At 34.5% G+C, this 15,323-nt stretch overlaps 1 protein-coding gene across 3 annotated transcripts in view; it reads right to left on the bottom strand.

Annotated features, from left to right (window-relative positions):
• ATP9B (ATPase phospholipid transporting 9B (putative)) overlaps positions 1-15,323 on the bottom strand; it is a 308,847-nt gene that overhangs the window by 97,374 nt on the left and 196,150 nt on the right. For all 3 annotated transcript variants that reach the window (XM_067537529.1, XM_067537530.1, XM_067537531.1), the window contains one exon: positions 4,647-4,807. In XM_067537529.1, the coding sequence (XP_067393630.1) occupies positions 4,647-4,807 (161 nt within the window). The remainder of the gene's footprint in view (positions 1-4,646; positions 4,808-15,323) is intronic.

The raw sequence follows: 15,323 nt of genomic DNA, 5'->3' as shown, positions 1-15,323 counted from the left end.
TTATTTAAGGTACGAGTATAGTAGTCTAATCTGGAAGTGACAAAGGCATACATTATGAAACAAGGTCTGCATCCAAAGGAAACTAGTACCACCTCTTTACCAAACAGAGATGAAAAAGGTATTCCTGGATATTGCTGCCACATGATCATCTAACCGTAACTAGACAAGATGGAACCATACGGGATTCCAGAACAGCACCATTTGGGATAATTGCCAAAGACCAGCAACAGAAGAGCAGAGCCACTCAAGAACAGGCCCATCCTCTCACACTAGAGTTTACATTTTAGTGAACATCATTTCAGGACCAAAAGAATTCGGTCAAGGGGACAAAAGGCATCTAAGCCACATCTAGGTCTGAACCCAGATTCACAAGGATCAAAGAGATGTGAGATTATTCAACCCAAAAACTTCTCTATAAATGTGACCAGTATTTGAAGGATAGTGGACAACAGCCAATCAAGTTGTAAGCATGAAGTGATGGTCTCTTCAGCAAAGACAGCCCCAAAACTTTACTTTAGCAACTTTTTCCAGTTTCAAGAGGCAGTGATATAATCTTCACCAAAAGTGAACCCAGTTTTTGCCCACTGCCCTTCAATAGCCAGTAGGGATGTGATCCAAAAGACAGGTTGCTGAACGAAAGGCTTTTAACACTTTCAAAACCTAAGTGAATGTCATTCACTTAAGATCTTGGTATGAGAGATCAGAACTTCAACTATGATCTTGACATTACTATTGGCAATATGACTGTGGTGGAGGTGTACTCCTATGCCAATTTTCGTAGTTCAGTGATAATGGTCTCAGTGATGGCAACAGATACTTGAACATAGGTGTTGAGAGGGTCTTGCAAAAAGCGATGAAGATTGAACAAGGATTTTATTTAGAGCAAGCGCTTAAATGCTCAAATAACTCCATAAAAATCTACAGTATGGTTTTAATGTCCCTCTGTCTGCCTCTGAAAGAGCAGGGAGCCTAACAGTGGAATTCTCTCGTAAGTTCCAGTACCACACATCAATATATGGATCAATGAAAGGACTGGAGGGTTCCTTCAATGTTGGACCTGTTTGTCAAGGATGTCTCCTGTACCCTATTCACCTTGATGTTATAGCTATGTGGCCTTTTCCAAAGACATATGGCCATATATGATGATCTGCTTCATTGCTGAAGTGGAAAAACCTGCTTTAGGCCAGATGAATCAAATATATTTTTTCCATGTGAAGTGTTGCTTAACTCTGTATTTGTATTAACTAATAATCACACCAATACAGTTCCCAGTATGGATATGCTCAGTAACAGCCAGTTTCCCCCTCCCCCCCAGCTGATTTCCTTTATCTATAGAGAAGAGCTCAAATATTTCCCCCCTTTTAGAAGGATCTCACAGTGAGAGAAAAGACAAGTCCTGTCTCTTCATTATCATTAGTCTTGCAATTATGATCCCAGGAAGTTTACAGTTGAAGTACAATCTTGAGAATGGTCAGTCTTCACCTCATTCTGAGGAGAGGAAGAGAAGTGTAGTGACATTTGAACAACAGTATGATCTGAGCTGTTTATTATGTTGAAAGAGTGGGTGGTGACCTTATAAAGGACTGACTCAAGATAAAAAAAGCGTGGGAATAGATGTGTCTGTTGGACAAGAAAGTCTATTCTCTGCTAGATTCCAGTCTGCTCTTCTTTCAGATATCAATATGCCACATCTCAGATCTCAGTCATGTATCTTTCCTGATAGCATTTCTTGTCAGACTATCTCATGTACTTGATAGAACTAATCCTATTATACTATCAGAGAAAGTGGTTAAAAATCATTTAAAAAAAGCATTCAAAGCAATATGCCAGGAAAGTATATTGAAAATGGGGAAAATGAAATTTGCTATCTGGTCATGCAAGGAGCAGTTCCTCCTTCCCAGGCTGGGAAAATACAGTTATACAGAATACAGGTGGGGTCCTGCAGGAGTGGAGATGAGACAGAATGCTCCTTGGCAAGAAATCGAGTTACCACAGAGCCACTCTACAGTGCTACTTCAGCACACAGGCTACTTTTCTATGGGGTGAAGGGGAGCAGATCCTGCAGTCCCTTCCTTGCCCTCAATAGAGCTACCACAAAGTTAAGCTTCGTGGCAATCAGGGGCTATGCATACCCTGTATATGCTTCACTCTAGTTCAATCCCATCCAGTACCATTCCTGCTCACAGAGAGGGAGCAGGGTCACTACGTAAGAATTCAGTATGTTAACAAGCAAACCCCCCAATTTAACTCTGTAACAAGACATATTTGCCCTCTATCTATTTTTATAACCTTGGGCTTAAAATGAATATAGTGAACTCTTTTCCCAGCAGACGGCCCTCTACAAATGTCTCCAAGCTTTCCTTAGTTTGCATGTTCAGAGAGAGATGGCAACCTACATCCACAATTTTTTAAAGAAATACAGGCACTTTTTGCCTCAATAGCGTAGTTAAAACCCTTTAATATTCAGTAATAGAAAATTAATACATGCCAAATAGTGGCAACACACAAGAAGTAATGGAGTTTTTATACCATCCTTAGATAGAAAGATGCCTCCCATCCAAAAATTCTATAATGCCACACTTTCATATAGAGTTCAAACAGTCACAGTAAAAGGGAAAAAAAAGTAGCCAATGCTCTGCAAAGAAACAAAGCAGGACTTGGGCATGACAGCAAATCATCATGCTGGGCTGACAAAATGTTGAGAGATTTCACTAGCTTCTTGTCCCAGAAATGTAGATTTACAATGAAATGCCAGTTTAGTAGTAACCATTACACAACAAACAACAATTTAACTAGAGAGAGTAGAACATCTTGGGACATAAAAGCTAACAGGAAAACCAGAAACATTTAAAAGAGTAAATATGTCTGACACTACGAATAGTAGGTGCTGGTTAGTGGCAGTAGAGTCAGCACTAAGCTATGAAGGGCTAGTAAGCAAAATGAGGCTCCACCTGCAGTTTCAGAGAGTCTCAGATATGGGCAGAGGAGCCTGCTGGTTAATACTTACATGCATCTTCTGCTTTCAGTGGTCAATAGCACTGAAGTTAACAGGAATTCTATTTAATTACTATGTTTAGCTTAACTTTGCAGGACACCCTGAAATTTGAGTTGTTTATTGGTGAGAATTTTTTGTTTGCTTAAGGCCACACTTTTTGTGGGCCTCTGCTAACTCTGGAAAAGATCAACAATGTAGCTCTATTGAAGGTAAACTGAGGATCCTTCCTGGTTTCCTGTAAACTCAGTTCCTTGACTAGGATTCATGAATTTAACAGCAGCAGCTCTGGCCTTCTGCAACAGGTTCAAGAATCTTGGTTTAAAGAATTTGTTCACAGACATGGATGGGTTAATAATGCACATAAATAAACACAAAACAAATATTTCTGGTTGCACAATAAACGGACACAGTCAAGAATATATTTTAAGTTTACATACTACTTAAAAAAACCCAGATTTCCACTGCTTCCTATATGCTCTTAAAAGCTAGAAAATACTATTTCCCTATCTAACTGTGCCCTTTTCCTTTTGACAAATATATTTAGTCCCCATTGTGCATTCACAGAATACTCAAGTATTTTTTTTTTAAATACGTTTCAGATATTTTTAAATAGATACATTTGCCAACTGAGTATAAAACAGGTCAAATTTGTGAGTCAAACTATTTGACTCTGTTTCAACCATATACATATGTGAACTTACAAAAGCCAACACAGGGAGGGGTGCTTTTAGACAAAGATAGGATACCCATAGAGTCCCTTCCATCTTCTTCCAATACTGCATAGAAAAATCTTTGCTGTTCTTGAAAATACTATGGCATACCAAACGTGGGATTTACCTAGTTTTCTGAAAGTTCCTAGGGATGTGATTGTACTTATTTGTGTGTCTTGTGCAGCAGTGAATACATTATTGGTGCTTAAATTAACAATTATTTAAATAAAAACAATTATCTTTATCTTGACTTGCAGAGGGAGTTTCCCATTTCTGCTAAGGACAACTTTATCAGAAAGGAAAAAAATATTCTTAGCTACATAAAGTTTCTTGTTGAGAGTTGTACATTCTGTACAGGACAAGAGTACAAATACTTATGTACATTGTGTTCTAGTTTATCTGCAGTTTGAATATACTGTACTCATGCTTAATGAACTAATTAATTTAGGGAAAGTCTCTGTTTGGTTACAAGAGCATTTGTATTATATAGCCAGTAAGCTACATTCAATATATCATATTAGTATAGTGAAAAAGTTATGTTTTTATTCACTATTTTAACCAAAAAGACCAGAACACTTTAAATAACTGAAAAGGCATTAGAAATTACAAATGCCAAAATAAATCAAATACTTCATTCAGATACACATGTTTTCTAAAACTGTATCCTGATATACCAAGATTGTATCCTTATTAATACATTTATGCTAGTAACAGGATTAGATATCCTGATTACTCCTGCAAGATGAACATTATAGAAAAAAATACAACAGTATTGTTTTCTGTAGAGTGATCCTTCAGGAATCAGCAGATTTGTTGGCACCTTCTTCTTCAGCTTCCTGATAAGATCAATTTCCTTCACAATGAGAACGGGGTATAAATTTCAAGAAAGCCTCATTCAGTGAAATTAGACATCTGTGTTTTTCTCTTGTTCTTATACATACCTGATAGGGATGATATAGGAAAACAGGAGGAGGAACCGAAAAAGGTTGCGGTACCATGGGCCTACAAATCCTTGCAAGGTTACCATAACAATTGAAAGGGCAACTAGAGCCAAAAACAGGGCTTTGGTCAGTTGATTCAGTTCAAGGTCCAGCAAACCAACCTAAAGGAAGCAATATAAATCAGTAAATACACATTATCCATAAATCATTCACATATTGACACCTTATGCAATTATACAACTAGAAACTAAAAGGCCATTAATAGTTATTACAAATCTGTTTTTATTATGTTTGACTGAATTTGAATAACCAAATTGAATAATTTTTTCCACACTTACATGAGATGGAAGTTTTCCGTTACAGGCCAATAATAATTCCAACTATCACAGTGTGAAATGTCCCAAAAATGCTTTTTTGAATTGCTTTATATCTGACATGGAGACCATCACCCTTTTAGGGGGAAAAAAAGTTATTTCCTTCTATCATGTATTCAGACGAGCATTTCTTTTGAGCAAAACTATTAAATCTACATGATTTCTTTGTATAAGACCACCAGACTTGGTGGAGTTGGAAATCACAAGTCAGATACGAAGTAATACAAAAGATACGAGAGACATTAACACTACCTGTAATTGGTAACCATACAGTACTATTTTAAAAGAAATACCATTTTGGAAATCTGATCTTATTTCATCAATCTTTCCCCTACCTTTTAAAAATCATATATTTATGATACAAGATCCATCTTATTACTAAAGAAGTTTTTAATAAGGACTGAGATAAATAATAAAATCAATTTCATATGGAACTTCTATTGATTTTTATTTAAAATGGCAAAATAGAACCCAGGCTTTCCATAAGTAAAAAAGAAAATATATTTAATACCACTGATAAGTACTATCCTAATTAATGTGTCATGTCAGTAGATCTCCTACCAGATATTATGTTTCTAATGAAAAGATATTATTAAAACTGTGAAACTAAGATTCCCATTATTCCAGTAATGTATATTGTATGCTAACTATTGGAGAGTCACTTTTTTGGATGATCTTTTAGTCAGTAAAATATGTGGGAAAATTATATCAGCAAGAGATGCCTAAGCCCCATCACAGAGGTCCTTTTATCTTTAGACCCTAGCAGCAAGGGATGGTGAAACATAACATTTTCCTAGATAACAATCTGTAAAGAAACTATATTTAAATCTGAAAAATTCCAGCATTCTTGCCTGAGCATGGCTGTCCCTTCCCTTGAGAACTAGGCAGCTGAAGACCACAGCGGCTGATTTATCAGCTGCATTTAAAAAGCAGCACAACGAGGACAAATATCTTGCAATTTCCGCTGCTTCCACTCCTACATAGTTTATGCTTGAATTATTGAGAAAAATAGGTTTTTGGATTAAAATGAAGAAAAATTAAGCCAGGGAAGTAGAACATGTTTCAAAGCCCAGATCTTTTTGCGTTGACAAAGGCGGTCTAAGTTTCAGGCCTCGCTGAGGATCAGATGAAGTCATTATTCATTCAGTCAGGGAAAAAAGACTCAATTACCTCAACCTAAAGATGCTATCAATGAATGCAAAGTGCATATTTTACTCTATTCATCCAAATCCCATTAAAAAGTGAAAGGAATGATTTAATCTGGCCTTCTAGAGTTGGTCTTTTTTTTGTAATAAAATAAAGAATCACTGTCTTGCAATATGCATAACCACTACCTCACTTTTTTCCCGCTGCATCATAGCAGTGAAAGACTGTAAAAGCCAAGACAAAAACTAACAAAAATAATTACAAAGTTTCTTTTGAAAAAATGCCACTCATAGGACAGAAACATTAGATGTAGTCCACTGAACACTGATATGTAGCTAATTCAAAGCATTAATACCTTTTCTAATTGATGAAAACAGGTGTGAATATAAGTTTGAAATCCAACTACAATGTTCTTGGAACAGTGTTTAAAACCAAGAAAAAGAAAACTTTGAGGTAAAATGTGTTCTCAAGTATACAGTAAAAAAAATAAAAGTCTTCTTTCAGGGGTAGTGATTAATTGTTATACAAGATAACTTTCTCCCTCCCCAATAGTCCAAACCATCATGTTACTGTCATTAGACAATCTGAACATTTCTATTTGCTTTCCACAGTAAAGTCAACTTTACATGTGACACCCATTCAAAAGAGGAGGATATACAAGGAAAATATGAATTCTTTAAACTGCATACTGCATTCCTCAAAAATTCTCCCCTAGAATTTTTATATATATACACACACACACACACACACACAAACACATTAATTTAAATAGTTTTATACTATAATTTTACATGTACAGTAGTTTCTGCAACCAAACTATTCACTATTTTATCCAGGTAGTTAAAAAAAGTGTAACATATTTCGAAGAAAAAACTAATTAGCCAATTTCTTTTTAAATATACTGTAGTACAGGGGAATTAGGGAAGATCATATTTCAATATATACCTCAACAATTATGCTTTTATCAAGTAACTTCTAACATATGTTACTTATGAAAGAATGAAGCTTTTCATAATCAAAAGAACCTGTTCTGCCCCTAAAATATTCATAATCAGAGTAGAGTAATTATGGCTACATAAGAAAAAGATGAATTAAGTATACTGAGTAATTTTTATCATTTATTGCAATTTCTTATATTTGTTAAATAAATTTTCTTCTGCTTGTCTTAATATTTGTCCTGTTTGAAACAACTGTGATAACAAAATTAAATACGCCACTGGAAATTTTAATCTCCAAGGGAAAATTTGTACATAATGTCTAAGACAGGCACAATAGTTTTGCAAAGGGGCTGCTCTAGGATAATGAACACAATAATTGCTTGTATAATCTAAAATGCTACTAATGGCAACAATCACAAATCCATTTAGCTCCTCTTTAATTTATGTACCAAGTTTTAAATAGCTAATGGTTCTCAGTAAAATAATGGTTTATACCAACAAAAAAGGATAAATATGGTATTCTCCTGCTTAACCAAAACAAAACAAAAAATCTATCAGTCTAGTTTTTAATTTTATTTATGTATGTTTCAGTCAATGAATGAGTAAAGGATCTAATCTTCACAATGTAACACTATAATGGCACATCAGAAAGCAAGAAGGCCCGAGTCACACCACTACATTAACTAAATCAACTTATTTTAATTTTTGTAAGAAAGGTTGAAAGTGACAAAAACATCAATCTTCTTTAATTAAACAAAGCATAAAAAAATAAAGCTGTTATGACATAACAGCCCTATTAGGTTTAATCTTATGAAAACATTATTTTTCACAGCTGTTATACTACTTACAGAATAATTCTTCCAATGTGCCTAAATACATAAAAAGATCCTGTATAATTCCTCAGCAGAAAACTTTTTTTTTTTTTTTTTAAAAGGCACATTTTGAGGTATTTCCTTCTGAAAAGTTTATTTAAAAAGTAATTTTATTGTAGTCATCAGCCAGATTTCTCATTGACCAACATCGTATTGACTGCATTGGGGTGGCATGGCATGTATAGGGCCAGATTTGGCCCTCATTTGCATTTCAATAGCTGAAAATTTCTTCACTACTAAAATAGACTCTGAACTGAACACTAAGTTTCATCCAAGAAATAATATCTATTCATATTTTTCTTTCTTTACCAACTTCAAAGTCATTACATCTCTACTTTTAATTAACGGGAATACCAAGAAAGGAAAATAAGTAAAGTTTAGTTATTTCAGACTCTTCATTGTTTTCTTGTTCATACTCAATTTTCCTAATCCACATTTCTCAGCCCTTTCTTTACATTCTGAGCTGAACAGAAACAAGGTTTCTCCTTTAGGAAATGGCTGGTGTACAGTTATTCATTCTCACTCACCCTTAATGTATGTCAGCCAAACACATTTAAGGCACTATGGTTTATTATGCCAGTCATCTGTTAAATAAAAATGATATTTTTTACCATTAGAATTTATTGGTTCAATTACTTATGTTTCAAAGTCTCCCTACATAAAATGATGAACCAGAACATTGCAATCCCATTTCAAATGTTATTCTTTGTCACTATATCTGTATTTACACATTCAGATTTTAAAGTCTATAAAATGTACTTTTGCTATTAATTGTAATAACTTCAAAGGAACTCCTGTGATTCATCACATCAGTTCTCATATTGTGTATTTTTTTTTAATTAAACAAGGGGGCACATTGGGTAACAGAGTAAAGAAAAAATTCTAAATTTGAAATTGACTCAAATCAACAAGACGAAGGGAATTTAAATTTACACATCCCCCTTAACTCATCTTATTGTGCCCAATGCCAAACAGCATGAAACGTGCATTATATACTGTGCTCCGCACAAAACCTTCCTTATCTTTTAATGAGTACATACAAAACCAAGAGAACACACGCACATTATTAAAAAAACCAAAAACTGAAAAACAAAACATTTGAAATACCTAAAATGATCGTTTAGTGAAAAAGGTTTCTATCTGCCACTCACTGTTTTGTCAGTTTTTAAATACATCACAGTCTTTTGTTTAATCATAAGGGGCAGCAATGACTACGCAGAGGAACATTTTCCAAAGTGTTGCCAAAGTTATTACTAGTCCTGTACTTTTAGGATCATTTGGCTTTTTTGGGGGGGAGGGGCAAACTACATAAAAATCGGTGAACACTTTACTAGCCTTTAAAATAATAATAATAATAAAAAATTCTACTAGAGTATAATGTTTATAGAAAAAGTTCCAGAAAACACCAAACTGGATCTTCAAGTGTATTTTGTGTGAATTTGCTTGCAAAAATGTACGTACCTTTACATTATCTTTCACATAACATAATTTTATAGGAGATGTGCTGAACTGATTTATGCTATTTTGAATAGTAAATCATGTGCCTAAAAACCTGAATGTAATAGTTAAGCTAAACTGGTTTGGAGGTTTAGAATCTTTATATTTTTTATTTGTAATAGTGCCTTAAAATACTATACATGTTACCTACTTGAAAATTTTTATCTTGCCTTTATTTTGTTACAAAATGTTTTGCCTCATTAATTTTTCTATAGCTATACAGAGCAAGAGAAGTTAATGCTAGATTCTTAAAAGCAGACATGTTTGTTCCACAAAGGATAATCAATACATTTTAAGAATTAGGCCACTCTGTAATTGTCAATTTCTGGTTATTTTCTTTTAGTTAGTGGACTATTTTGTAATCTGTATGATACCCATGTTTGAATTAACTAACAATATAATCATCTCTTCTAAAAATGTATTTATAATTTTGCTCAGGAATCTAAAATACAAGCCTACACATTTCCTCCCCTCTCTACCTCCCTCAGATAAACATAACTGATTTTTCATTGTTGTGTATTCTTACAAGTCAGGCACCTAAGTACATTTAAATAAATGTGGCCTGAATTTCAGAGATGCTCAACATTCACTAGTCGCATTGACCACAAAAGGAGCTCTAAGTGCCTTTTCTATAGATGCCTACATAAGGTATTTAGGTGCCTAAACTAAGGTAACCAAATTTTAAAATATTGGCCATAGTTTTCATGACTTTTTAAAAAGATCTCTTCTCTTTCAAATATGTGATATGCTTTATCATAAGAGTACTACTTAATATATGTTCAAGTAAACTGTAGCTTTCACAAAAAAAAAAAAAAAAAAAAAACCCAAGTGAATTTAACCAAAAGAAGGGTAACTCATGCTTATCATAAAATGAATTATGAATCTTAATTTTATTTGTAGTCCCATTATTTCTAGTACTCTACACAGCTCAAACCCCCCCCCCACAAAAAAAAAAAAAAAAGACTTATCTGCTTTATCTCCAGACACTCCTAAATCTACAGTTGTCACTTTCAGAAACAGAGTTTTGTTGGTTGGATGACTCTGATTGCATGATTAGTAATATTTTTAACATTAGTAAAGCATTTCAGTATTTTGCCACAGTATACTGCCTACCTCAAGGCTTAAAAGATAAGCAAGCAATTTCCTAAAGCGTTGCCATATCACAGTTTGGTCAGCAGAGGGTGCTCAAGATTGATGTTATCTCCTGTCTTTCAGAAAGTCTTCATTTGGTAATACAGTACAAGTTAAACAGCTCTGTTTCTTTACTGGGTTACTCATAGTCATATAGTTACAGTACAATGTTACAAGACCAATGGACAGTATTTTTATTTTACTACTTTATTTGAAATGCTACTTAGAGAAACTCTATTTTAATGTAATTTAGAATGTGCATTGAAGCTTTATTACATTTGTGATTACACTTCCTTCTAAAAAAAAAGTTAATGTTACAACCTCCACAAATTATTTTTGCACTGACACAAACTAAAACTCTTCAAGACATTAGTGAGCAGGTGCTCTGCATTGGTACCCTACATTCTTTAACTACTTTAACTTAATGTAGCTGTTACACACAAGAACAATTGATAAAAATGTGTACACAGAGCATACTAAGATACTGAAAAGATTAATGGCTTCTAAAACTTGGATATCTATACAGGTCTTTTGCTTAATAACATTTCCTCCTCTATTAGAAGCCATCAATTGTAAATGGTTTTCACAAGACCACCCATCAATTTTGAATAATTACTTCAATCACCTGAGCCATCTAGTGTCACTGGAAACCACAACATTCAGTGTCATTCATATAATATAAACACAGGGTCAAACATTTATTTTTCAATTTCATCTAATTAAATAAGCTCCCAATTTTCAAACTTAATCATGTAAAGTTAGGCACACAAACAAAAATGGTCTGATTTTAAGACTCTCTAAGCACCCACAATTCCCTTTAAACCCAATGAAAATTAAGGATACTGAAGGACCTCTGAAAATCAGGTCACTTTCATCTACATTCCTAAATACTCATTTACATACCTAACTTTGGAAATTTAAATCACAAAATTTTGGGCTAAGCTTTGGATTTTTTCTGGTAACTTTATATTTATACAGGTATTTTATACATACTGTTATTACTGTTAATTTCCTCTTTAAATGTCATTTGCACACTACTCAATGATTCAGAACTCCTTAAAAGTTCATCATACACCGAAACCCTCACATACAGAATCAGTTCTCTTAAAAGTAAAATCAAGAAGCAAATAAAATCCCCACACCACAGAGTATATTAAAGGATATTCAGAGATGACTTTTTTTTCTAGATACCAGGGGCAAAGTATGCCACAGACACACTTAAGAGGCCTGATGATAATATCACACAAGTAAGAAGAATCTGAGTAATTTAAGTGAAGTCAATGGAATTACACAGGTGTGAAACTAGAATGATGAAATAATTGGGCCTAAGATATATGTTCTTAGAATGGAGTTTAGAATACCTGAAAGAATAAAATCAACATAGCAGCTAAATAACTGGCACTAATTCCTTTGAAGAAAAACAATATTAGATACAAGTTCACTTAGTTTAAAAGAAATATTAGCAATCTTAATTTTTCATTTAAATATTAGACAAACACAAATATTATACAACAAACACAAGTAACTATGTAGCCTATACTCCCCCAACAGATTCCAAGCCATAACACTAGTTTCTATATAAATTTGAAGTATCTTTCTGGAAGACAACAGAGTTGTAACTAAGCTCAAAGTGTGGCACCAAATATTTTTTAGTTTCAGGTTTTGCAAATACCTTCTACCTTCATATAGAAAGATAGATGCATGGGTTATTCAATGAAGTTAATATAGTAGAATTTGCACTTCAAGAGTGATAACACATTTATTTTTTCTGTTACCTATCATGCTTAGTCAAAACATACATAGAAATTCAGAAAAGTTTTCATAAAACCTATAAGAGGCTAATAGTTCTTTCAAAAAAAGTCTTTAAAATGAAATTGCTATTTTTAAAAAACACACACATTAGAAAAAAGTTTCAGGATTCCTCCCCACTGCCGCCAACACCTAAAAAGAATGTGAAGTGGTAACAAGCCTTTTCCTCCTCAGGAGTTATGGCTCCTAGATTGAGAACACACCAGCTATATTAAAGACATATAGAAACTCTTTTGAATGTATATCTATATAGTGGGCCAGAATTAAGCTTATCAGAATGTGTTGGGGACATTTTGTGTTAATTTAAAAAAAATATTGTGTGTAAATTCTATTTATATAAAAGGAGCCCTAGAAGCTTGGTGTTGGAAACTTTATGCACCAGGAATTCTTAAGGAAGAACAGAGGAGGACCTTCAGTATGGTGCATCTACTATGGTTCAGATATCCCCATCCTCCACACTTCCTGAAGTACACCTGGGAGAAGCCCAGTTACTAGACTGACTATTGTTTGCAGGAAAGGAGTCCCCCTTCTGCTCACTTTGAAGGAGGTCATTAGGGAAGTTTGGCGCTCTAGCATGTAGGCATCTTTTATTCAGACCACCTTCTCTCATCAAAAGTTTTAAAAGTTTGCTTCTGATGATAACTATTTTCTCCATCACCTTCTGTGCCAGGAAAAAAATATTAGTGAGTACAAACAATGTGGCTGTTTCTTATTTTACGATTTATTTTAGGTCTACCTCTCCTGAAAGGCTGAATTGTTTAAAACAAAGTAATTGCAAGAGAAAAGAGCTGAAAAATAGTTTCTTTAAATTTTCAAAAGCTGTAATTTTTAATTCATTCAAACACCTTAACTACAGAATAGATTAATTTCAAACTTTCCCAGAATTTGAATCCCTAAATTAACACTCACTCAGTACTATAATTTTTGTTGAGGTACACTTGTTTTTTCATACTTAAGTCTTTTTCCATGATTCTGGGAAAAATGGATTTACCCTCTCCCAAAAAATCAAATCTCTAGTGGACTTTATTGCCTTTTTTGTGTTTTCCATCTTTTGCACATCTTACATAATTACTCAAGTAATTATATAAAAATATACTTGAAAAGTTGTTTTTTTTTAATTACTAGAAACATTAAAATTTCATTTACAGACAAGCATTTCACTTTATAAATGAAAATTAGCTATCTAAAATGTTGAAAGGGAATTGATGAGAATATCAAGATTCTTGCTATGCTTATTAGGAAACAAAAGCAAAGATAAGTCCATGATATGCCACAAAAACAACTGAAAAGCAAAGCCCTGAACATCAAAGTATATGTTACCTTTTATGGTATTATCACTTTCTAAGTAGTACAACATTAGCAATATAAAGAATTGATCAAAGTGACTGAAGCTGTTTGCTCTAGATATACTCCGAACAGATCTAAACATATATATACACACTAGTAGATGTGGCAAGTGAAGAAACAGAAGAAATATTAAAGAAGGAATTAAAAGAATCAGCATTGACATTAATACAAGATGGTTGATGGAACATTAAAAAGTGACCTAATAATGGCTACAAGCATCTGTACATGGAAAACACATCCAGGCTTATTTGCTGCTGAATCTACATTTCAAAGACCACAAAAGAATAGTTTGACCAAGTTGTTGAAGGTGCCATCCAAGAAGGCAGAGAAAAGTATGAAAAGGAGATTTTAAATCAGTATTTTGTTGTGAAAAAGACAAATGCGATATTAGGATGCATCAGGTGAGGCATTTTCAGTACAGATGGAGAAGTACAAGGCACTGGGTAAGACCGAATTTGGAATATTGTGTACAATTCTGGTCAGCCATGTAGAATGAGTATGAATTTAAACTGGAGCAGGTGCAAAGAAAATCTTCTAAAATAATCCAGGGAATGGAAGGCCTATCCTATGAGTGGAGATGGGACAAGCTTGTCTAGTTTAGTCTAGCAAAAAGAAAGCCAAGAAGGGACATGACTGCCCTCTATCAATATATTATGGGATAAAATACCAGACAGGGGGAAGAACTATTTAACTTAAAGGACAACGCTGACAATCAAAAATGAATATAAACTGGCCATGAACAAATTTAGGTTGGAAATCAGAAGGTTTTTAATAATCAGAGAGATGAGATTCTGGAACAGACTTCCAGTAGATGTTATGGGGGAGGGGCGGGGGGGCACACCAAACAACGTAATTAGTTTTGAGAGAGAGCTGGACAAATGTATGAGTGCTCTTGTATGATGGGGTTGCTTGTAGTGGGCAGAGCTCAGTAGCCCTGAGGCTCATATCTGTTTTATGTCTTATGTTCCTAAAGCTCATGCTTTAGGGTTTCAGTCAGCCACCAGCAAGGGTTTGGAAGGGATTTCTCCCCCACCCACCCTCCTAATATATTCTAGAAGGGCTTTGGTTTTGGGGGTTTTTTTACATCTCTTTCTCTGAAGCACCAGGGTGGGGTTGGCCAAGGCTCTGAGTTGGTAGGGACCACCCTCTCTCTCAGGTGCTTGGCAGGCTGGTTCTTGCCCACATGCTCAGGGTCTAACTGACTGCCATATGTGGAGTTAGGAAGGAATTTTTCTCCAGGTCAGATTGGCAATGATCTTGGGGTTTTTTCTGCCTGCTACTGTAGTGTGAGAGTGCAGGTCACTTGCCAGGATTATCTGAGGATACCTCATTTAATCAATTCCCTGCCATTGTGGGGCCTCAAACACTGGTGAACCTCAATCCCTCCAATTGTCTGCCTATGGCATACAATAGTCCAGTCTCCTGTAGATTGTAATACTTTGGTTTTATTTCAGTTCTTGGGTTTTGTGGGTGGGTGTTAGTGGCCTTATGACATACATGTCAGACCAGATATGGTGGTCCCTTCTGCTCTTAAACTCTATTGATGTATTTATGATTAAAAAT

This window comes from Emydura macquarii, unplaced genomic scaffold (assembly GCF_026122565.2).
Source record: "Emydura macquarii macquarii isolate MOO-44397 ecotype Brisbane River unplaced genomic scaffold, CSIRO-AGI_Emac_v2 contig_431, whole genome shotgun sequence".
NCBI lineage: Eukaryota > Metazoa > Chordata > Testudines > Chelidae > Emydura > Emydura macquarii.
This window is presented reverse-complemented; position numbering and strand designations above follow the sequence as displayed.